Source organism: Rhinatrema bivittatum, chromosome 11 (assembly GCF_901001135.1).
Source record: "Rhinatrema bivittatum chromosome 11, aRhiBiv1.1, whole genome shotgun sequence".
Lineage (NCBI taxonomy): Eukaryota > Metazoa > Chordata > Amphibia > Gymnophiona > Rhinatrematidae > Rhinatrema > Rhinatrema bivittatum.
Window position 1 is genome coordinate 44,052,407 of NC_042625.1, and position 24,977 is coordinate 44,077,383.

General features: G+C 46.0%; 1 protein-coding gene across 2 annotated transcripts in view; it reads left to right on the forward strand.

The window, feature by feature from the left end:
- The window catches only part of NOC4L (nucleolar complex associated 4 homolog), a 55,215-nt gene that overhangs the window by 9,455 nt on the left and 20,783 nt on the right, over nucleotides 1-24,977 (forward strand). For both annotated transcript variants that reach the window (XM_029619460.1, XM_029619459.1), the window contains exons 5-11: nucleotides 105-251; nucleotides 347-449; nucleotides 7,036-7,070; nucleotides 7,304-7,354; nucleotides 12,532-12,643; nucleotides 13,170-13,230; nucleotides 24,684-24,794. In XM_029619460.1, coding sequence (XP_029475320.1) covers nucleotides 105-251; nucleotides 347-449; nucleotides 7,036-7,070; nucleotides 7,304-7,354; nucleotides 12,532-12,643; nucleotides 13,170-13,230; nucleotides 24,684-24,794 — 620 coding nt within the window. The remainder of the gene's footprint in view (nucleotides 1-104; nucleotides 252-346; nucleotides 450-7,035; nucleotides 7,071-7,303; nucleotides 7,355-12,531; nucleotides 12,644-13,169; nucleotides 13,231-24,683; nucleotides 24,795-24,977) is intronic.

Below are 24,977 nucleotides of genomic sequence, written 5' to 3' on the forward strand. Positions count from 1 at the left end.
GAAATACAGTTAAACCTCCCCAACGTGCACTGGATGAAATCTGTAACTGTAGTACCATTTTTTTTAAAGTGCAGCTTAATTTTACAAATTATTTTTTTTTTAAGGATGTAGTGGAGAGCTTACTTCCAGCAGAAGACACCTCCCTCCTGATCTCCCGATTCCAGGAATTCCTGGACTACGACGATGTGCGATACTATGTAATGACATCGGTCAGCGATAACATTGCCCGAGTAATGCAGAAGTCAAAGGAGGTCAGCGTCACAGAGAAACGCAGAGCAGCTGCTGCTTCGCAGTTGGTTTTGAGCACATTATCTGAGTAACTTTTCATCTTTCTTTGTGTTTTCAGGCTTTGCTCCCAAAATACCAGCAAAATGTCTTCTCCCTCATCTCATCGCTTAACATGCCAAGCCAGGAGAGTGACCTCAGCAATTTCATGGTGAAACAGCAGGGTCAGTTGGGGTTTTAATACTATGGTGAAGAGAAGGGACTTGTAAATATGAAATTGTCTGGTCATGCCTGCCAGTTTTGGTCTTTATGGCTTCAATGTTACCTACTGATTGTTTCTCTATGCATGGACGGGGAGGACACATTTAAAAAAAAAAAACAGAGTTCTGAGGAAACTTTTTAGATGTTGTAATGCTCTTGCCAGCTCATGTGTTTTTTTTGGGAGGAGGAGTGGGGTGGAACTTAGCAGAACTTAAGTGTATAGCAACAGAATCTTGGAATATGGCAGTGAAAGTTTTGCTCTCACTGCCATATAACCTGGTGTGCTACCTGCAGTCCTTCAGTATTTCTCTGTCTCCAGTAGATGGTAGAAGTGCAAAAATTGAAATTTGGTAACTAGGTTTAAAAACAAGTAATAGTTAACATAACATGCCATATTGGGTCAGACCAAGGGTCCATCAAGCCCAGCATCCTGTCTCCAGTAGTGGCCAATCCAGGCCATAAGAACCTGACAAGTCTATCCCATGTACCCGGATCAGTCCAGACCATGGGTTGAGCCTCCTGTCCAGCAGGCTACAGACCAAAACTGAAAGGGTATCCTATATCAGGACAGAGCCTACCCTGCAGCCCTTCAGTATTTGTCTATCTTCAGCAGATGCTAGACAGCCCACCCTGTGGTTCCCTGTTAGCTTGCCCTTACCCTGGATGCAGACGAGGTCCCTTTGACGGAAGAGGATGATCCTAAGGTGGTTAGGTTATTTCGCAAGGAGGAATTGCGACCACTCATCCCTCAGGTCCTGGAGGAACTGGGGATCAAGGTGTCGCCAGAGAACTCTGACATGGAGGGGGTAAACAGAGTGTTGGAGGGTCTGCGTGGACTACCGAGGGCATTCCCCTTGCCGAAGTAGGTGAAGAAATTGATTAACCTGAAGTTGGATTCCCTGGAAGCTGGATTGATGATGGCCAGGGCTATGGTCAGGTTATACCCCCTGCCCGAGAGTATCTTAGAGATGTGAAATCTGCCTAAGATGAATGCAGCAGAATCGGCAGTGACAAAAAAGGCTATCATTCCAGTGGTAGGTTCGGCGGCCTTGAAAGATATCCAGGATCAAAAGCTGGAAATCCTGTTGAAGAGGCTGTTCGAGGTCTCGGCTTTGAGCCTGAGAGCTACAGTCTGCGCCAGCCTTATGCAGAGGGCTTGTTTGTGCTGGGTGCAGAAGGTGCAGGAATCCGCCAGAGGTACCCCGCTGGCTGCTGGCCAAGATGCTCGCCTAGAGGCAGGTGTAGCTTATGTGGCGGATGCCCCTTATGATTTGCTTCGCTCTTTGACTAGGAATATGGTGTCTGCAGTGGCCGCGCGAAGGCTTGTATAGCTACATAATTGCTTGGCAGATGTTTGGTCAAAGGCGCAACTTGCTAATCTCCCTTTTAAGAGACACCTGTTGTTGGGTGTCTATATATTACCTGACTTTGTACAACGGCGCTTATCTGCAGATATTTGGACGCAGGGTGAGGATCTGGAGAAGCCGATGAAGCATCTGGCAGACTCTAAGGGAAACAGGTTGCCCAAGGATGATAAGAGCACTAAAAAGACCTTTCTGTCTCGTTCTCGCTTCCGTGAGATGAGATTTTGTGTCAGCAGAAGTTGTCCAGTTCGGCACAGTAGCAGAATTCAGGTCGGCCGCAGTCCTTTCGGGGGACCCATAGTTTGGCCAGAGAGGGTTCCGGACCGGGGTCCAAAGGTGCCAAGCCAGCCCAGTGAAGGCGGGCTGGTCCACTCCTCCCTTGTGGCTGTTGGAGGAAGGTTGTCCTGTTTTTATGAGGAGTGGACTAGAATTACCTCAGACCAGTGGGTGCTGGAAGTAATAAGAGATGGTTATGCATTTAGAATTTTCTCAATCCCTCACGGAGGCTTTCGTAGTGTCCTGTTACGCTTCAGCCGCCAAGCGAGCAGCGGTGCAGGACACTCTGCTACGCCTGCAGCGATTGGATGCCTTCCTTCTGGTGCCTCTTGAGGAACATGGTCAGGGAAGGCATTCCGTGTACTTCATGTTTCCCAAGAAGGAGGGCTTGTTTTGCCCCATTCTAGATCTGCAAAGAGTCAATGCGACATTGCGGGTTCCATGTTTTTGAATAGAAATATTGCGGATAGTGATTGCGGCAGTGCGCAAAGGGGAGTTCCTGGCCTTTCTCGATCTGACGGAGACTTATGTCCATATTCCTATCAGGGTGGATCATTGGAGATTTCTTTGGTTCACTGTGCTAGGAGAGCATTTTCAGTTTCAAGCCCTGCCTTTCGGATTGACAATGGCACCGAGAACATTCACGAAGGTAATGGTAGTAGAGGCGCCAGCCCTCAGTAGAGAGGGGATACTGATTCATTCTTATCTCGATGATTGGCTCATTCGGATGAAGTCTGAAGCGAAGTGCATCACCTCCATTCGTCGAGTGACGGAGCGTCTGGAGTCCTTGGGCTGGGTGATAAACCGGTCAAAGAGTCAGCTGGTCCCGTCTCAGTCCTTGGACAACCTGGGTGTGAGATTCAACATTCTGGTGGACAAGGCGTTCCTCACCCCAGAGAGGGTTATCAAGTTGCAGTTGCAAGTGGTTCGTCTGAGGGACCTGCCAGTTCCCAAGGTCTGGGATTATTTACTGGTACTAGGGTCCATGACTTCTATGTAGCTATGGGCTTTTGCGCACATACGTTCCTTACAGAAACATCTCCTATCCTGTTGGAGTTTGATGTCTGAGGAGTTTCAAGTGTCGCTGCCTCTCTAGGAAGAGGCCAAATTCAGTCTCTCATGGTGGCCATCGCAGTGCAGTTTGAAGAAGCAGAGAGCCTGTGAGGGAGTCCTTTGGACCGTTAGATGATCGAGGAGTTAAAGGGGCACTTAGAGGAGATAAGGCCATCGCGGAAAGATTAAATGATTTCTTTGCTTCGGTGTTTACTAAAGAGGATGTTGGGGAGGTACCCATACTGGAGAAGGTTTTCATGGGTAATGATTCAGATGGACTGAACCAAATAACTGTGAACCTAGAAGATGTGGTAGACCTGATTGACAAACTGAAGAGTAATAAATCACCTGGACCAGATGGTATACACCCCAGACTTCTGAAGGAGCTAAAAAATGAAATTTCAGACCTATTAGTAAAAATGTATAACCTATCATTAAAATCATCCATTGTACCTGAAGACTGGAGGATAGCTAATGTAACCCCAATATTTAAAAAGGACTCCAGGGGCGATCCGGGAAACTACAGACCGGTTAGCCTGATTTCAGTGCCAGGAAAAATAGTGGAAAGTGTTCTAAACATCAAAATCACTGAACATATAGAAAGACATGGTTTAATGGAACAAAGTCAGCATGGCTTTACCCAAGGCAAGTCTTGCCTCACAAATCTGCTTCACTTTTTTGAAGGAGTTATAAACATGTGGATAAAGGTGAACCGGTAGATGTAGTGTACTTGGATTTTCAGAAGGCGTTTGACAAAATTCCTCATGAGAGGCTTCTAGGAAAAGTAAAAAGTCATGGGATAGGTGGCGATGTCCTTTCGTGGATTACAAACTGGCTAAAAGACAGGAAACAGAGTAGGATTAAATGGACAATTTTCTCAGTGGAAGGGAGTGGGCAGTGGAGTACCTCGGGGATCTGCATTGAGACCCTTACTTTTCAATATATTTTTAAATGATCTGGAAATACGATGAGTGAGATAATCAAATTTGCAGATGATACAAAATTGTTCAGAGTATTTAAATTACAAGCAGATTGTGATAAATTGCAGGAAGACCTTGTGAGACTGGAAAATTGGGCAAATGAAATTTAATGTGGATAAGTGCAAGGTGATGCATATAGGGAAAAATAACCCATGCCATAGTTACACAATGTTAGGTTCCATATTAGGTGCTACTAGCCAAGAAAGAGATCTAGGCGTCATAGTGGAGCCGTCCGCCCAATGAAGCAAGGCCAGCCCACTCTTTAGTTCCAGTCATAGGGAGTCGGTTGACTCTTAACGAGGAGTGGGCCAAGATCACGTCTGACCAGTGGGTCTTAAGTGTGATAAGGCAAGGTTACGCTTTAGAATTTGCTTGTCCGTTAAGGACACACGCAGGTTTTTTTTCCCTCAGATTGAAAAAGATCGCATCCAGCAAGAGGGTTTCCATCATACAGATCTTTCTTCTAAACAGTCCGATGGAATTCAAATTTGAATAAGGAGTTATGATCAATACAGTTCAAGCTGCATAACGCAATGACATGATCTGGATCACACAGGCAGCTGTAGTATTGAGAAGGATCAAATTGAGCACAAATACTTGAATTGTACAGCTCAATAGAGAGAGCGGGAGAATAACTTCACAATATCCACCCTGCAGACATGCATAGCCCCTGAGGCAGCTCTTGACAAAGAGCGAAACTCGACAAGAGTCGGGCAGATTTCAATAAAAGGTCTCTCTTATATTCACCGATCTCCACCTGTTTTTTACCGCTACACAGCAATCTTGGATCAGCTTCCGATTTGACATTTATCCAGGAGTCATGAGTCTAGTGGCACTTGAGTGGCCTCGGCAGCCGTGGTTTTGCAGATCTGATCAATCTAGTGGTGGACGGGCTATTGAGGCTCACTCAACTCCCAAAACTTCTGCACCAAGGTCCCATATTTTCAGTTCAGGCAGATTGCTTCTGTCTAGCAGTTTGGCTTTTGAGAGGAAACGCTTAAAGGAGAATGGAAATGACATCCTCAGAATATCCTCTCTATTGCAAGCTAGAAAGACTTCTACCTCCTTGGCATATGTGAGGGTCTGGAAAGTTTTTGAGGCTTGGTGTGTGGTGCAGGGGGTTGAACCTACTCGAGTATCCGTAGCGATATTCTGACTTTCTTGCAAAGAGGGTTGGTGAAGGATTTGGCCTTTTAACTCCTTCAGAGTTCAGGTGGCAGCCTTGGGCTGTCTGAGGCAAAGTTCAGGGAGCAACTCTAGCTGCACATCCAGATGTGGTGCGTTTTCTCCGGGGGGGGGGGGGGGGCAAAGCATTTGCGTCCTCCGGTTCGGAAGTTGTCCCTTTTGTGGGGCTACTGTGAAGGATCTCATCTTAAAGGTGGTTTCTTGGTGGCAATTTGTTCTGCTAGAAGGATTTCAGAGCTTCAGGCTTTGTCATGTAGGAATCCTTTTTTGAGAATTATAGATTCTGGAGTCTCATTGCGGGTGGTTCCTTCCGAAGGTAGTGTCGTCGTTCCACTTAAAGTCAATTGGTAGAGTTTCCGGCCTTTCCAAATTTGGATGCTTCAGTGCCTCACGCATATGTAAGGTGGGCGTTGTTGCGATACCTTAAAGTCACTAATAGCTTCTGGTTGTCTGGCAATCTTTTTGTGTTATGGAGTAGTTCAAAAAAGAGACACAAAACTTCAAAATCCATCATAGCGCAGTGGTTGAAGGCAGCTATAGGTTCGGCGTACATCTGTCAGGTCATCCTATCCCTGAGGGGTTAAGGACTCACTCTACTCATTCTCAGGCAGCTTCCTGGGCCGATGTCAACAGGTATCGCCATGAGATTTATCGAGCGGCTACTTGGAAATTGTTGCACACTTTGCCAGGCATTATTGTTTGGATGTCCAGGCCCCAGAGGACTTGGGCTTTGCTGAAAGTGTAATTTGAGCTGAACTCACAGTCCCACCCTGTTTAGGTAAACCTGGGTACATCCCACAAGTCTGGACTGATCTGGGTATGAACAGGGAAAGGAAAATTGGTTCTTACCTGCTAATTTTCGTTCCTGCAGTACCACAGATCAGTCCAGAGTCCTGCCCAGTTGATGTGGGGAGAATTGGAGAGTCTGCTTTATCTATTATAGTAAATAGGCTGAAGAATGGCACAGGTTTCATTTTGGTTTCTCATGTTGTGAAAGTTGGAAAGATTTTTCCATTATAAGGTTCCTCTTCTTCGTGCTCATTTAGGGGAACCTGATTGTTACTGGTATTTATGTTTAGTGGTAGTCTGGCTTGGGTACAGGTCAATACTGAGGGACTGCAGTTGGCACACCAGGTTTATGTGCCAGTGTCAGTAAAACATTTTCTGGCTCAATCTGCTGGAAGGGAGGCAAAACCCAAGAGTCTGGACTGATCTGTGGTACTACAGGAAAGAAAATTAGCACCTATCCTTGTCAGAATTGGTCAACCAGGACTGCACACAGCCACAGCCTTCCCTACTGCTGTATGTCCTTAAAGTTTTACTCTAGGTCAATAACCCAAAATTGCAGAGCTACACTAGAGTCCTGACAAATGACCTCACTGTGCTTCAGAGCTTCCAGAAGAAGGTCAGATCTTGGCCTTGGCTCTTACCGTATGTCCTCTCATATTTAACATAGCGGATGGCCCATTCCATGGGTAATTCTGTGTCCCGATGACCAACCTTTCCATGGGCTGACATTTCCTGTGATGTGATACAGCAATCCATGAACTGTTCCAGCAACCCCTCTCCGATTCTCCATAGCCTTGTATTTTCCTGTGTCTTCCATTCTGTATTTATTACAAAGAGGCCAGAATACCCTTTACTTTAAAGTCCTTTAATGATCTGTTTCATGATTTTTGTTTTATCTAAAGCTAACCATGAGGAATGGAAAGTCACGAAACTAAAGGTGAGACTCACTTTCCTGCCTCTTTGGAACTTCAGTTCATTTCCATCCGTGTGTAAACTTCCAGTGTATATGAGGAGGGAAACCGTAAACTTGTAAGGAACTAGATCTGCATTTCTTTAAAAGTCTGCATGTCATTTCGGTTGCCTCTGTTTGTATGTGTGGAATATGACTTTTAAAATACAACCCAGTTCCGGGTCTTTAATTACCTCTTGTCTTTCTCTTTTTGCCTGTAGGAGCACAGACGTGCATTTGAAAGAGTGTGGCTTGGCTTTCTCAAACACAAAGTGAGTTTTCAGTATCTTTTGGGAACCTCATGATATATTCAATTTATTTTTACCAGGTTTCTGGTTTTTATTAGACGTTTTCATCAGTCTTTTGCCATCATGGTGTCTATCCATCCGCACACATGCATCAGGGGCCCACTCCCTGACATTTGGTAGGAGAATTCTCTTACTGCAGTTCCAGCTCCCCTAACAAATTTCAGTTAAAGCCAACTGTGGAGTGGGCTCTCAACAGGGCCATGCAGTGACAGGAATGTGCCTATATTCTACAGTCCAAACCTGCCTTTTTCAGCGTGTCTGTCTTCTTGAGTTGGGTACAAAAGCACAAGCAGGCAGGGCTCTTACCTCAGAGGCACTGTTTTGCCACCAGTGGTAATGTAACTTCCAAAGGCAGAAGCAAAGTTTTTAGAGAATCATCTTTAGCAGCATATAAATTCACAAAGAGCAACTAGAAGGAAAAATGTCAGTGCCCCGTTGTGAAAGATATGTTTACTATTGTGCATCCTATCTGGAGTAGCAATACGGAAAAAAAAAATCCTCAGCCCTTAGATCAAAAGTTTCCCTGTACTTACCCAGACCAGACTCCTGGGTTTTGCCTCCCCTCCAGAAGATAGAGACAGAGAAAGTTTTACTGATGCTGCCACTTAACACAAGGTGTCATCTGTAGTCCCTCAGTATTTCTCTGTCTCCAGCAGATGATGGAGGTGCAAAACCTGTGGTCTGCAGTCTGATTAAAAGAAGAAAGATGGTAGTCAAGTGTGCCTCCCAGGGGGTTGTTAGGTCCTGATGGGGCCATCTCCCCTGGTTTGTGAGGTGGCCGAGCAGGGGGGTTGGGGACCCTTAATTGCCCTGTACCTTGGCACTGGACAGGGTCGATAGCTGGAGGTTCCAAATTCCACACCCTAAAGGAGGATACTAGTCTTCTGTGAGGGAAGTGCCCTTTTTTTTTTTCATTGATTCTTAAAAGATAAAAACCAAAACAGGAGAGAATTGAATTTAAACAAGGCAGTCTGAGGGGCAGAAGGGGTGGTCGTGGTATGACAGATTTCCCCCCACCCCTGGTTCTCTCTCTCTGCTGATCGGGCGGCTCTGCGTTTCTCTCCCTTTCCTATAGGGTGCTTGGTTTATTTTCACGGCTCGGGGCCACGTTGTTATGCTGTGCGGGTGGTGCTGCAAACCGTGTGGAGATGCGCATGCGTGCTTCTCTCCCACGACGAGCGATGTTCCCGTTGTCTCTCTGGAGGAGAGAACACCCCGGGGAGGGACGAGACACTGGGAGGCTCTCTTTGGCAAGGCAGCCAGTGGACGGACCCGTTCCCGCGTTCAGTGGGAGCGGTGGCCATTTATGTCCACTTTCTCAGCTGCTTTGCATGCTGCTGAGGGGGAGGGCTATTTCCCTCCTTCATTGGCCCCTGTAGGTAGGGCCTCCGGGGGAGGTCAGGAAGCTAAGGAAAGTCATGCTGCTGGCGGTGAGGACTCGCAGGAGAATTCAGATCCTTTCTCTGACTTCTCTGATTTTGTACTTTTATTGCATAAGGCTTATAAAGCCAGAAAAGCCAAAGTTATGCAGGGATCCGTGGCACATTCAAGGCCAGCGAAGAGGGCTAGGAGTTCTCGGGTGTCTGGGTCCTAGGATGTCTGCCACAGACAGCTCCGAGGTTTCGGATAATGAGAGGCCCTGTGCATGCGGACCATCTGGGTCCGAGCTGGCGCTAGTGGACCAGAATCAAGATTGGCGCTGTCCAAAGGTTCTACGGTGGAAGGAGATGATGCGGCTGTTCCACAGGGAGGACCTGGACCCCTTGGTTACTGCAGTTCTGGAGGAACTGGGTATAAAGGTTCATGAGAGGAGTCTGCCATGGAAGGTGTAGATCCGGTCATGGCTGGTCTTTAGGGCCCAACAATGTCTCTTCCTTTTCATCATTTGGTCAGCTCATTGGTGTTTAGGGAGTGCGATACTCCTGACATGGGCCTGAAGGTCAGCAGGGCCATGGACAAGTTATATCCTTTGCCGGAGAGATACCCTGGAGCTTTTGAGAGTCCCTAAGGTGTATGCTTCTGTTTCAGCAGTTACCAAGACCACTATTCCGGTGGCCAATTCCACAACTCTGAAACGTACTACAAGAAGATCTTCGAGGAGTCTGTGCTTGGCATTTGGGCGGCTGTGTGCAGCAGCTGCATGTTAAGGGCAGGCTTGTACTGGGTTCAGCAATTACAAGCTGACAGGTCCTGTGTGCAGTAGACAGAGTGGCTGGAAGCTGCGTTAGCCTATGGCACTGATGCATTGTATGTTCCCCTCAGGACCTCCTCCAGGATGCTGACATCTGCGGTTTCGGCCCGCAAACTCTTCTGGTTGAGGAATTGGTCAGCCGATGTCTTGTCCAAGGCTCAATTGGGAGCTGTACCTTTCAAAGGGAAACTGCTCTTCAGTCAGGATTTGGAGGAAATGATTAAGCTTCTCAGGGAGAATAAGGTTCACAAATTGCCTGAAGATAAGCCGAAGGGGAAAAGTTCCTTTCCGGTTCCTTATCGTCCTAGAGGAAATAGCATTTTCGGCCTGCCAGGGCTTCGGGAAGTTCCCAGCAACAGCACTCAGGAAGGCAGACGACTTGGAACCAGTCCTTTTGAGGGAGGAGGCCCGGGAAGAGATGGCTCTTCCCAAAGCTGCCCAGTGATGCCAGGCTGGTTCACTCCTCTGAGCCAGTCATAGGGGGCCGGTTGGCTCTGTTTTACAAGGAGTGGATCAAAGTTACGTCAGACCTGTGGGTCTTAAGTGTGATAAAATGAGATTATGCGTTAGAATTTGCTCGACTGCTAAGAGACTTGTTCCTGGTCTGCCCGTGCACTTTTGAGGCAAAGAAGCTTGCAATCCGGGAAACTGCTGCCTTCGCAGGCTGGGAGCCATTATTCCTGACCCCATGGAAGAGCAGGGGACGGGCCACTATTCCATTTATTTTATAGTTCCTAAGAAAGGGGCATATGTGAGGGTCTGGAGAGTTTTTTTTGAGTCCTTGTACAAGGAGCTAGGAGTAGATCCTATGCAAGCCTCAGTGGTTCATATTCTTGGCTTTCTACAAAACGGTTTGGTGAAAGGTTTAACATTTAACTCTCTCCGGGTTCAGGTGGCAGCCCTAGGCTGTCTTCGCGGTAAAGTGCAAGGGTCTTCCCTAGCTGCCCATCCGGATGTGGTCAGTTTTCTCCGGGAGCAAAGCATTTGCGTCCTCCGGTTCAGAAGCCATGTACCTTTTGGAGCCTTAACGTAATCCTTACGGGCATGTATGTGGCCCTGTTCAAGCCTATTAGATAGGAGACCATGAAAGATCTCACGATGAAGGTGGTTTTCTTAGTGGCGATTTGTTCAGCTTGACAGATCTCGGAAATTCAGGCCTTGTCGTGTAGGAAGACCTTTTTGAGAATTTCAGATTTGGGGGTTTCCTTAAGAACTTGTTCGTTCCTTTCTGCCGAAGGTAGTATCGTCATTCCATTTAAATCAATCAATGGAGCTCCTGTCCTTTCCAGTGTTAAATTCTTTGGTGCTTTAGTCAAGAGAGTTGCATTTGGACATGAAGCGTGCATTGCTTTGCTACCTGAAGGTCACGGACGGCTTCTGTTTGTCAGATCATCTTTTTGTGCTTTGGAGTGATGCAAAAAAGGGACAAAAAGCATCTAAAGCTACAATTGTGAGATGGCTGAAGGAGGCGATTGGTTCTGCATGTATTTGTCAAGGTCGCCCAGTTCCAGAGAGGCTCAGGGTGCATTCTACCCACTCCCAGGCAACCTCCTGGGCTGAGTGTCAGCAAGTTTCACCGCAGGAAATCTGCAAGGCGGCTACTTGGAAATCATTGAACACTTTTGCCAGGCACTGCCGATTGGATTTCCAGTGTACTTCAAGCGGGACTCTCGCAGTCTCACCCCATCTAGGGATCAGTCCAGATTCCCGCCCACTGGAGGAAAGGGGAGATTTGGAGAGTCCGCTCGATCTGTTTTTATCTTACTAGTTATTCTGAAGAATGGCACAGGTTTTGTAAGTCCTACATAGGGATTGATGTGGGCATGGTTTTCTGTATCCTGTTTTTCACTTCCCACTGCTTGCTCAGGGAATGTTGGTTATTGTTTACTATTTATTTTGTTTTGGCTTGGTTACATATAAATACTGAGGGTCTGCAGATGGCACATCGGGTTAAGTGTCAGTAAAACTTTGTCCAAAACCAGAAAGGTATACAAGTGAAGCAATTGACAATTCCACAAATAAACAAAACTTCACTATACCATATCTTACAAAAAGACTTATTAACTAATAATTCACAGATGTTAAAAATAGGAGGAAAAAAGACCTCAGGACCTCATGTTTGTTCTACATAGAACATATGGCATGTAAGAGAGAAATCTACAGTAAATATACTTCTCACAGACTCTTGTCTAGTAGCACTTTAAAAAAATTATTATTAGTAAGCAGTGTTGGCTGCTATGCAGTTTCTGCGCTGACCCCCCCCCCCCCCCCTTTTCTGGTGCCTCCCTCCAGTATCGCCCTCCACACATTCACCACATCCTCGATCCCTCCTCTCAGTCAGCAGGAGAAGAACAAAAATACGTACCTCCCTCCTGCTGACCCCCCTCTGTCACTTTTACCGTAGTGAAGCTTTGAATAGGGGCGGAGAGTGGCTGGTAGGAGGCAGGTTCTGATGGTTGGGAAGGGGGGATAGCGAGGGGCGTACATGGTAGAAGCAGGTCTCTCCACACAGAGCCATAGAAGCAGTAGTGACTGGGGGGAGAACGAGACAGTTGCAAGGCTCCAACAGCAGGAGGAGTTGTGGCTGCATCTTTTTTTTTTTAATGTATGTTTTATTAAAACTTTTCAAGAAAAAGTACAATTTAGAGCCTAGTACGTTCTGTTTTGAAAGCATCCAATTTAGTGAAATATGGCCATGTTTCAGAACTGTTGGCTTAGATCCTGCGAGCTTGTTCAGGATTTAAACCCTCCATAAAGCTCTGAATTTCCTTTACCTTTCTATCTGAGCTCACTGAAGCGCAGATGAAATGCTGTGCCCGGAATAACTTTATGGTGGTGAGAGTCTGCTGCACCAGTTTTACTTCTTCACCGTATCGTCATTGTTAACCTTTCCACTGCCCTTCAGCAGTATTTTGAAATAAACCATGTCATTTTTTTTTCCCTTGTCCAGCTGCCTAGCAGCTTATACAAAAAGGTGCTGGTCATTCTGCACGATTCCATCCTGCCTCACCTGAGCAAGCCTGCCCTCATGATTGACTTCCTGACAGCAGCGTATGAGATAGGTAAGTGGCGTGCCATGAAGTCTCCTGTAATTCTGCAGATCATCCTAACTTCCAGCCCTGTATGCTAACACATTCAATCCATTCCTTATCCTTCCACAACCACCTCTCAACAGATCGATGTTACTGTGAAATGACACGCTAGACACTTCTGCACCCGGGGGTTCCCGGGGGGGGGGGGGGGGAGCTACCTTAGCAGCTCGGGGAGCTCAGCGATGGGGAATTTAAGCAGCTTCTCTGCCTGTGGAGGACCCGGATGTTAGCTCCGTGGCACTGAGGGGACTGTTTCCCTGTTTGTCTTTTGAAGTACTGGTGGTGCCGCAGGTGCGGGGCGGAACACAGCAAAAGTGGTATCGTGGTTTGGGTACAGGTCAATACTGAGGGACTGCAGGTGGCACACCAGGTTATGTGGCAGTGTCAGCAAAACTTTCTCTGTCTCTATCTGCAAAACCCAAGAGTCTGGACTGATCTGTGATACTTCAGGAATGAAAATTAGCATGAAGAACTAATTTTCCTTTCTCTTGCCTAGGTGGAGCAATCAGTCTTCTGGCCTTGAATGGAATGTTTGTCCTGATTCATCAGCATAACCTGTACGTAAAACCTCTTGTCTGTTCTGCTACTTTCTTTTCTTACATGTTTTTATCATCCCTCCTGAAAACTTGTGAGCTCTGTATTTTGGGTTGGTTTTTTTTTTTTTTTTTATAAAATCAGTGGGAAGAGTGAAAACAACCTCTGTGTGTTAGAAGCTCACGGAAAATGGCTCATGGCTTCCAGGGTTACCTCAGGGGATGTGATTTGATGTGTCGAAATCAGGCTTTAGAATGATCACCATTCATTTCTATTTGAGAATTTTGATGTAAATCAACAGTAATCCTGTACTATGAGGCTGTGATTTTGAAAGCTGCATCTGTTAAAAAAAAAAAAATGCACCTTTCCTGTTTGTACCCCAGATCAGTCCAGACAAGTAGGTTTATGCTACCCTACCAGCAGATGGAGGCAGAGAACAAAACTTTGGGCACTGCCACATAACCGAGAGTGCCACCTGCAGTCCCTCAGTATTTCTCTGTCTCCAGCAGATGGTAGAGGTGCAAACTTGCAGTCTGAAGTTTCAAAAAAAAAAAAAAGAAAATTTTTAGGAGATTTCGGCTCCCCAAGGTGCTAGGTTCGTTCGTTGTTCATCCCTCGGCTTGCGCAGGGCAAGTGGGGGGTTGGAGATCCCTGTTCTGACTCAGCCCTGGTCATCGGGAGTGGGGTGAGGTGAAAGCCAGGGGTCCTGGTTCCTTCACCCCCTCTGGATCCCTGGTACCCTCGGCACTTGGTTTTTTAGGAAGCAGAAAAGTATTTAAATTTTCTTCCCTTCCCTGGCACTGTTTGTGAGCAGCTGTATGTTTTAATTTGTGGGAAAAAAAAGAGCTGTTTGCAGGCAGAAGAGTAGGGATGAGGCAGTTGAGTGGCTGGATTTCTCTGCCGGGAAGCAGGTAAGGGAGGGGGGTGTACAAATTTGTTCCTTGGTCGGGCCCGGGAACTGTTTTCAGCACCAGGCAGCACAGTTTTCTCCTTGTCGGCAGGGGTTATTTTTAGGCCCGATCGCATCGGCATGCCACCTCCCGCGTGGCAAAGTTTCAAAACAGCCTCTTCTTGATTCGGTCGCGTTTTGCAGGGAATGTGCCTCGGGGGGGGGGGGGGGGGGCTGGGTCCTCCGTGGGACCTTCAAGGGGTGGCAAGAACATGAGGTTGGGCTGGTTCTGGAGGCCCGAGGGGATCAGAGGAGCCGGTGGCCATTTTGACTGCATGTGCTGGGAGTCAAGTTGCTTTGGCAGAACCTCAGAACTCCCCACCCATGCTGTTTTCCCCGCAGATCAAGACCCTGCTGGTAGCAGGGGAGGGGAAGAAGCGCAGTGGGACATGGACCCAGAAACATTTTCCACAGATTTTGTCCTTCTGCTCCATAAGGCCTATTTGGCCAGAAAAGGAGCAGGGATAAAGAGGCTTTTGCCCAGGAAGTCCCAAACGGCTATAAAGCCTAGGGATCAAAGGCATGCAGAGTCAGGTGGGATACTGCAAGTCTTGGGTCTGTCGGATCGCGATAGAAGAAGTCTCTTCAGAGGAGACAGATGATCCAGATCAGATGCAGAGAGGGCCACTGGATCCAGATATGGATTATTAGTACCTTAGTGGATCCTATGCAGGATCCGGCCGAGGTTCCGATCGCGGATGGTGACTGTCCTCACCTCGGTTGTTCCATAGGGATGAGCTGGGCCTGCTAATTCCCCAGGTGCTGGAGGAGCTGGGGATTAAGGTCACTCAGGAAGATTCAGATAATGAAGGGGTAAACCCAGTCCTAGAGGGATTACGGGGACCACCCCTAAGGCTTTTCCTTTGCCGAAGAAGGTGAAGAAGCTGGTAGATTGGGAGTGGGAATCTCCCAAAGCGGGCTTGAATGTGGCCAGGGCTATGGCTGTTATATCCCTTACCGGAGCAGAAGTTGGAGTCTTGGAAGATTCCCAAGGTGGATGAAGCAGTGTCCTCAGTTACCAAGAAGAGGACCATCCTGATGGCAGGTTCAGCCGCACTGAAGGATGTCCAGGATCGGACACTGGAAATTTTACTTAAAAGGCTGTTTGAAGTGTCAGCCTTGAGTCTGCGTGCGGCGGTGTGCGGAGAGCCTGCTTGTGCTGCGTGTAGAAGGCGCACAATAAGCAGTCTGGATCGGAGGATAAGGTGGCTCATGCTACCCGCTTGGAAGCAGGAGTGCCTATGTAGCGGATTCCCTGTATTACACGATTCGGTCTTCCGCCAGGAGCATGGTCTCTGTGTGGCGGCGTGGAGACTCCTATGGCTGTGAAATTGGTCAACGGATGTGTGGTCTAAAGCCCAGCTGTCTAACCTCCCCTTCAGGGGCAAGCTGCTGTTTGGGGAGGATCTGGAGCAACTCATGAAGCAGTTGGGGGAGTCGAAGGGTAATAAGTTGCCTGAGCACAGGAAGACCCCCAAGAAGTCTTTTCCTCCATGAACTTGCTTCTGAGAAGTGAAGAGGTTTCGCACTGGCGGGAGCCCTGGGCCGGTGACGCAAAAACAGAATTTGGGCAGGTAGCACTCCTTTCAAGCCTAACACAGATCTCCAAGGGACGATGGGACCCAGGGAGGGGGCAGAAATAAGATTGGACAATGAAGGCAGGCTGGTCCACTCCTCTCCGGTGGCTATCTGAGAGAGGCTGTCCCTCTTTTATGAGGCATGGACCAGGAGCACCTCAGACCAATGGATCCTGGAAGTGATAAGAGACGGCTACATATTAGAATGTTCTCATACACTCAGGGATGCCTTTGTAATCTCCCGGTGCGGGATACTTTGCAATGGCTACAGCTCCTGCATGCCATTGTTCCAGTGCCCCCTCAGCAGAGGGGACAGGGTCGATACTCCATGTACTTCATGGTGCCCAAAAAGGAGGGGAATTTTCGGCCCATTCTTGATCTACAGAAGGTCAGTGCTGCTCTCCAGATGCCACGGTTTTGGATGGAGCCATTGCACACGGTGATAGTGCACAAAGGAGAGTTTCTGGTGTCATTGGACTTGTCGGAAGCTTATCCCCCCCATTTAGGCTGAACACCAGAGGTTCACAGTCCTGGGGGAGCATTTCCAGTTTCAAGCTCTTCCCTTTGGGTTGATGACAGCGCGTCATCTAGATAGGATTATAGACAGTGCTGGGGAGGAGCCAACTGTCGTGGTACATGTGGGCACCAACAACATAAGAAAATGTGAGAGAGAGGTTCTGGAAGCCAAACTTAGGATTTTAGGTAGGAAGCTGAAATCCAGAACTTCTAGGGTGGCATTCTCTGAAATGCTTCCTGTTCCACGTGCAGGTCCGCAGAGGCAGGCAGAGCTCCAGAGCTTCAATGTGTGGAGGAGACGATGGTGCAGGAAAGAGGGATTCAGCTTTGTAAGGAACTGGGGAAACTTTTGGGGAAAGGGGAGACTTTTCCGAAAGGATGGGCTCCACCTTACCCAGAGTGGAACCAAGCTGCTGGCACTAACTTTCAAAAAGGAGAGAGAGCAGCTTTTAAACTAGAACAAGGGGGAAAGCAGACAGTCTCTCAGCAGTGCGCATGGTTTGGAGAAATGTATCCTTGAAGGATACTAATGAAACAGGAGAGTTAGGGCATCCAAACAGAGAGGTTCCATTAAAAGCAAACATAGTCCATGTGCCTATATGTAAAAAATCACCAATGCTAATGATTTCCGAATTATCCCTAACAACTGAAAAGCAGGTTAATACAAACAAAAAAAACCCACTTTGAAATGTCTGTATGCCAGAAGTCTAAGAAGTAAGATGGGAGAGTTAGAGTGTATAGCAGCATATGATGAGATTGACATAATTGGCATCACAGAGACTTGGTGGAAGGAGGATAACCAATGGGACAGTGCTATATCAGGGTACAAATTATATCGCAATGATAGGGAGGATCAACTTGTGGGGGTGTGGCATTTTGGGGCAGATCTTCAAACCTGCGTGCAAGTTGCGCGCAGACTTCCTCCATTCCCTCCGCCCCCTCCCCCCACCTTCCCCTCCCTTCCGCTATCTAACCCGCACCCCAGCCCTATCTAAAACCCCCCTACCGTTATCGTTGAAGTTACACCTGCCTCTGGGCAGGCATAATTTGCGCGCACCGGCCAGCTGCCGGCGCGCCATTCTCCAGCACAGCGGCTGTTCCAGAGGCCTCGGCCCTGCCCCCAGAACGCCCCTTTTTCGGAGCGCCGGAACATACACGCTTCCCGGGGCTTGCGCGCGCCGCCAAGCCTATGCAAAATAGGCTCGGCGCATGCAGGGGCCGATTTTCTCGGGTTACGCGCATAGCCTTTGAAAATCTGCCCCTTTATGTCCGGGAGGGTATAGAGTCTAACAGGATAAAGATCATACAAGAGACTAAATGCTCAGTAGAATCTATATGGGTAGAAATCCCATGTGTGTTGGGTAAGAGTATAGTGATAGGAGTATACTATCGTCCACCTGGACAAAATGGTCAGACAGATGTTGGAATGCTAAGAGAAATCAAGGAAGCTAACCAATTTGGCAGTGCAATAATAATGGGAGATTTCAATTACACCAATATTGACTGGGTAAATGTAACATCAGGATTTGCTAGAGACATAAAGTTCCTAGATGTAATAAATGACTGCTTCATGGAGCAATTGGTTCAGGAACCAACAAGAGAGGGAGCTATTTTAGATTTAATTCTTAGTGGAAAGCAGGATTTGGTGAGAGAGGTAACTGTGGTAGGGCCACTTGGCAACAGTGATTATAACATGATCAAATTTAAACTAATAACCGGAAGGGGGACAATAATTTGTAAACCGTTGCGATGGTATATAACTTAGCGATGGTATAGAAACATTTTAAAATAAATAAATAAAATAAGTAAATCTACAGCTCTAACACTAAACTTTCAAAAGGGAAACTTTGATAAAATGAGGAAAAAGGTGCAGCTGCAAAGGTTAAGCGTTCATCAGGCATGGACATTGTTTAAAAATACAATCCTAGAGGCGCAGTCCATATATATTCCACACATTAAGAAAGGTGGAAGGAAGGCAAAACGATTACCGTCATGGATAGAAGGTGAGATGAAAGAGGCTATTTTAGCCAAAAAAAATCCTTAAAAAATTGGAAGAAGGATCCTTCTGAAGAAAATAGGATAAAACATAAGCAATGTCAGGTTAAGTGTAAAACATTGATAAGACAGGCAAAGAGAGAATTTGAAATGAAGTTGGCCATAGAGGCAAAAACTCATAATAAAAACTTTTTTAAATATATCCGAAGCAAGAAACCTGTGAGGGAGTCAGTTGGACCATTAGATGACAGAGGGGTTAAAGGGGCTGTTAGGGAAGATATGGCCATTGCAGAAAGACTAAATTAATTCTTTGCTTCCGTGTTTACTAATGAGGATGTTGGGGAGATACCAGTTCTGGAGATGGTTTTCAAGGATGATGAGTCAGACGCACTGAACGAAATCACTGTGAACCTGGAAGATGTAGTAGGCCAGATTGACAAACTAAAGAGTAGCAAATCACCAGGACTGGATGGTATGCATCCTAGGGTACTGAAGGAACTCAAAAATGAAAATTCTGATCTATTAGTTAAAATTTGTAACCTATCATTAAAATCATCCATTGTACATGAAGACTGGAGGGTGGCCAATGTAACCCCAATATTTAAAAAAGGCTCCAGGAGCGATCCGGGTTACTATAGACCAGTGAGCCTGACTTCAGTGCTGGGAAAAATAGTGGAAACTATTCTCAAGATCAAAATCATAGAGCATATAGATAGACATTGTTTAATGGAACACAGTCAACATAGATTTACCCAAGGGAAGTCTTGCCTAACAAATCTGCTTCATTTTTTTGAAGGGGTTAATAAACATGTGGATAAAGGTGAACCGGTAGATGTAGTGTATTTGGATTTTCAGAAGGCGTTTGACAAAGTCCCTCATGAGGCTTCCAAGAAAACTAAAAAGTCATGGGATAGGAGGCGATGTCCTTTCATGGTTAAAAGACAGGAAACAGAGAGTAGGATTAGATGGTCACAGTGGAGTGCCTCAGGGATCTGTATTTGGACCGGTGCTTTTCAATATATATATAAATGATCTGGAAAGGAATATGAGTGAGGTTATCAAATTTGCGGATGACACAAAATTATTCAGAGTAGTTAAATCACAAGCGGATTGTGATACATTACAGGAGGACCTTGCAAGATTGGAAGACTGGGCATCTAAATGGCAGATGAAATTTAATGTGGACAAGTGCAAGTTGTTGCGTATAGGGAAAAATAACCCTTGCTGTAGTTACACGATGTTAGGTTCCATATTAGGAGCTACCACCCAGGAAAAAGATCTAGGCATCATAGTGGATAATACTTTAAAATCAACAGCTCAGTGTGCTGCAGCAGTCAAAAAAGCAAATAGAATGTTAGGAATTATTAGGAAGGGAATGGTTAATAGAACGGAAAATGTCATAATGCCTCTATATCGCTCCATGGTGAGACCGCACCTTGAATACTGTGTACAATTCTGGTCGCCGCATCTCAAAAAAGATATAGTTGTGATGGAGAAGGTACAGAGAAGGGCAACCAAAATGATAAAGGGGATGGAACAGCTCCCCTGTGAGGAACGACTGAAGAGGTTAGGGCTGTTCAGATTGGAGAAGAGACGGCTGAGGGGGTGATATGATAGAGGTCTTTAAGCTCATGAGAGGTCTTGAACGAGTAGATGTGAATCGGTTATTTACACTTTCGAATAATAGAAGGACTAGGGGGCATTCCATGAAGTTAGTAAGTAGCACATTTAAGACTAATCGGACAAAAATCTTTTTCACTCACCGCACAATAAAGCTCTGGAATTTGTTGCCAGAAGATGTGGTTAGTGCAGTTAGTGTAGCTGGGTTCAAAAAAGGTTTGGATAAGTTTTGGAGGAGAAGTCCATTAACGGCTATTAATAAAGTTTACTTAGGAAATAGCCACTGCTATTAATTGCATCAGTAGCATGGGATTTTCTTAGTGTCTGGGTAATTTTCAGGTTCTTGTGGCCTGGTTTGGCCTCTGTTGAAAACAGGATGCTGGGCTTGATGGACCCTTGGTGTGACCCAGCATGGCAATTTCTTATGTTCTTATGGCGATCAGGAAGGAAGGTATCCGGGTGCACCCGTATCTAGACGATTAGTTAGTACAGGGAAAATTGGAAATGGATTGTTGTCACTCAGTCCTGCAGCTCCTGGATTCATTCGTCTGGGTGACAAATCTGGTAAAGAGCCATTTAAAGCCTACCCAGTCATTGGAATATCTGGGGGCATGCTTCAGTACCCTGATGGGGAAGGTGTTTCTGACTATGGAGAGGGTAATCAAGTTGCAATCAGATCCTTTGGCTGTTGAATCTGTCGGTTCCCAGGGTCTGGGACTATTTGCTTCTATGCTGGAGTTAATTCCATGGGCCTTTGCTCACATGTGCCCTCTGCAGAGGGCACTATTATCCCATTGGAATTCACTTTCGGATGATTTTCAGCTTCCTTTGCCATTGAAGAGAATGCCAGGTCAATTCTCTCATGGTGGCTGTCTCAGCAATCTTGAGAGAGATGGATCTGGAAGTGCCCAACTGGGGTGGTGGTGACTATGGATGCCAGCCTCTGGGGGGGCGATTTGTCAAGAAAAATCGGCCTAGGGTAGTGGTCGTTAGAGGAGATGACCTGGTCCATCAATCGGCTGGAAACCAGGGCAGTGCACAAAACCTTACTGGCATTTCTCCCACTCATTCAAGACAAGGCAGTGCGAGTATTCTCGGATAATGCGATGACAGTGGTGTATCAACCAGCATGGCGAAACAGAGTCATCTAGTAGTGCTGGAACTGCAAGAACTATTTGTTTGGGTGGAGAAACATTTGGCAAGAATAGCTGCTTCCCGTGTAGCCAGAATGGACAATGTGCAGGCGAACTTCCTCAGCAGACAGCCTCTGGATCTGGGAGAGTGGGAGTTGTCGGCGGAGGCCTTTTCATTGATTCAGGCCAGCTTACTCAGACCGGCAGTGGACCACATGGCGACTTCAGGAAATGCGAAGACGGGTTGTTTTTTCAATCGCAAAAGGGAGATCAGATCGGAGGGCATTGCTCTTGTTCATCCATGGCCAACACATCTGCTGTGTGCGTTTCCAACATGGCCTTTCATAGGTAAGAGTGCTGTGGCGCATCGAGCTTCATCCGGGAAGGGTGATTCTGGTGGCACCCAAGTGGCCTCACGGCCGTGATTTGTAGTGGTGGACGGTCCCGTTTGCTTGGCCCATCTGTCATGGCTGTTGTGGCAAGGGCCTTTATTTTCCGACCAGAAGGACGCTTCTGTCAAGCGGCTTGGCTTTTGAGAGTCTGTGGCTCTGCTTGAAGGGTTATTCCGAGCCTGTGATTGTGACTTTGCTTCAGGCATGGAGTCCTTCCACGTAGTTGGCTTATGTCAGAGTGTGGAGAGTGTTTGAATCGTGATGTTTGCAGAATATGGTGCAGCCTTTGAATGTGGACATTCGGTAAATTCTGCCTTTTTGCAAAGTGTCTTGGCTAAGGGTTTGGTCTATAATTCCCTTTGGATTCAGGTGGCAGCTATAAGGTCCCTTTGAAGTAGGATTCAAGGAAGACAGTTGGCATCTCATCCCGATGTGGTTTGTTTCCTCAAGGGGGCAATACATCTTCGTCTTCCATTCAGGAAGATTTGTCCGGCATGGAATCTGAATTTGGTTCTTTGAGTGCTGTGTGGTCCTCCCTTTGAATCGGTTAGAAGGGCTTCTTTAAAGGGTTTAACCCTAAAGGCTGTTTTCCTGGTAACTATCCGTTCAGCTAGAAGGATTTCTGAACTGCAAACATTGTTGTGTAGGGTCCCTTTCCTGCATGTTTCAGAGGGTGGGGTTTCTTCACATACGGTTCCTTCCTTTTTGCCTAAGGTGGTGTCCTTTTTTCACCTCAACCAGATTGTGGAGCTACCGGCCTTTCTGAATTTGGCAGCTGATGCTCCAATGGCAAGGGAGCTTCACTTATTGGATATGCATCGGATTCTTTTGCAATATCTTAAGGTGATGAATACCTTTCGGAGATCTGATCATCTGTTTGTCCTGTTCAGTGGTGCAAGGAATGGTAATAAGGCTTCCAAGGGCACTTTTGCACGATAGTTAAGAGACGATAGCTTCGGCTTACATCTGTAAGGGCTGGTCAGGGGGGGGGGGGTTGAGAGTGCAGACATCATCGTGGGCAGAGTGTCAGTTACTTTCTCCACAGGAGATTTGTCAAGCGGCATCTTCACGTCACACTTTTACCAGACTTTATCGCTTGGATGTGCGAGCGCAGCACCAGAAGAGTTGACGTTGGGGGAAAGTGTGTTGCGCGCGGGTCTTTCAAGTTCCCGCCCAAAATAGAGGGGCTTGGGTACATCCCACTTATCTGGTCTGATCCAGGGTACGAACAGGAAAGGAAAATTAGGAACAAAAATTAGCAGGTAAGAACCAAAGTACAATGGATCAGTCCAGAGACCCGTTCCCATCTTTAGAAAGACTTCCTTGCTTCTGGATGTTGCTGAGCTGGTATGTGATATATATTCAGATTAATGAAAACTGTACATAGTTTGGTATATGCTTTGTGTAAAGGGGGCCTAGTTTTCAGGGGGCTCCAACTTTTAAGTCTGTTTGTCCAAGGTTTATTGGGGTTTGTTAAGGTAGGCATCTTGGCTTGGGTGCAGGTCAATACTGAGGGTCTGCATGTGGCAGTCTCTGTTATGTAGCAGTGCCTCAAAGTTTTGTTCTCTGCCTCCATCTGCTGGTAGGAATGCATAAACCAATTGTCTGTACTGATCCGTGGTACGTCAGGAATGAAAATTAGCAGGTAACAACCAATTTTCCTTTTTAAAAACACTTTTTACAATGATGCTGGTAGTGGATTTCGATATTATGAGACCGGGAACTGGGCTGTGCATGTCCCTGCAGGAACCCAGCTCTTTCTGTGGAACTATTAAAAGGTCACTGAAGGAATGTTATATGTATTTCCAGTTTAATTAGACAACCATATCAAGGAGTTGCTCACAGCAACTTACAATAAAACATTTAATTAAGTCAAGTTCCACTGTTGCAATACAATCTTTTTAATTTATTATGTAAATTACGTTTCCTGAGGTATATGTGTCATGAAATTGAAATTTGCATAAATGGCAGCTGAAATTAACTACGTCTTGTTTATAAATCATTTTAGTAAGCAAAAGGGGACAAATAGAAGAGCGAGTGCTGGAATTATCCTGGATCACAGCAATGATATGGGAAGCATAAAGCAGAATGTGCCTGGAGACAATGAGGCTGGGCTAATCCTGTTTGGTAGTGAAGTGAAGACCCTATAGGCAGGCCCCAGTGTTCTGCACTCTTCAGGAATAGGCGTTTTGTTCATATTTCTAATGGGAGCTTTATCCAATCCAGTTCACTCCCCTCCCTTCCCTAACCACCCTCCTGGAAGGAGCTACTAGAGAAGGCAGTGTGAAAGAGCAGCATGCTAGGGCATCTGTAGCCTTGATAGAGCCAGTATTTGTGTATGATTTACCCTCACTGAATTAACTTCATGGGAATCAAAGAACATAAGATATGCTGTGCTGAATCACACCAAGGTCCATCAAGCCCAGCATTCTGTCTTCCACAGTAGCCAGTCTGGGTCACAAGTAGATCTATACTTGTTACACACAGGGATAGGGTGGTTTCTCTGGTCTATCTGGCTAATGATGTTAAATGGTTATCAGGGGTGCCTTTTCAGTTTGTTCTCTGACTCCACCTGCTGGAAGGTAGGCATAACCAGCTGTCTGGACTGATCTGTGGTACTACAGGAACGAAAATTAGCAGGTAAGAACCAATTTTCCTTTTAAATATGGTGGTGGTTAGTTTCATGAAGTGTCCTCTGGAGTTAGTATTATTTGAAAGAGTAAATAACTGTCCTTCATGATTTTATAAATGTCCCCCCTCATATGAATCTTTTCTAAGCTGAAGAGCCCTAACCTGTTTAGCCTTTCTTCTTAAAGTAGCTGTTATATTTATTTATTTATTTATTTATTTATTGGTTTTTATATACCGGAAGTTCCTGTATACAATACATATCACTCCGGTTCACATTTAACAGATATAGCTATCGCCGGGTAGGCGGTTTACATGGAACATATCAAATATAATATAATGAACAGAAGAACTATAATACAGTGTAATATATTATATTAAGAAACAACTAAGATCAACTTAGGTAACAACTTGGAACAAAAAACTGACTCAATGTGAGCATTACATTATTGTGGTAAGACAAGGCTGGATGTTTGCTTATTTGCTTACTTATATCACGTTGGTCACCCTTCTCTGCACTTTCTAGTTCCGCTATGTCTTTTTTAGAGATGAGGCAACCAGAACTGCTCACAAGAGGTTGGACAGCTTCAAACTTGGATGCATTTCTAAATTCCACTACTTTGAGTACTTTTTCTGTAAAATAAATTCTCTTTATTTTCTTTGTAGGGAGTACCCAGATTTTTACAAAAAGCTGTATAGTCTTTTGGACCCATCTGTATTCCACGTGAAATATCAAACCAGATTCTTCTATTTAACAAATTTATTCTTGTCGTCTACGTAAGTAGAATTTTCTTTTTATGCTGATTAGCCCTAGAAGTGGGGTGAGCTTTTGATCAAGGTATGGGGTGATGTGTGAGAATGAGATGGAGATGTTTACCCTTTTCTCAGCGTAGACGCTTGTGAAATTATAAACTTCAAATGCAATTTTTAATTACTTAACTTGCTCCGAAGTTTCACTGT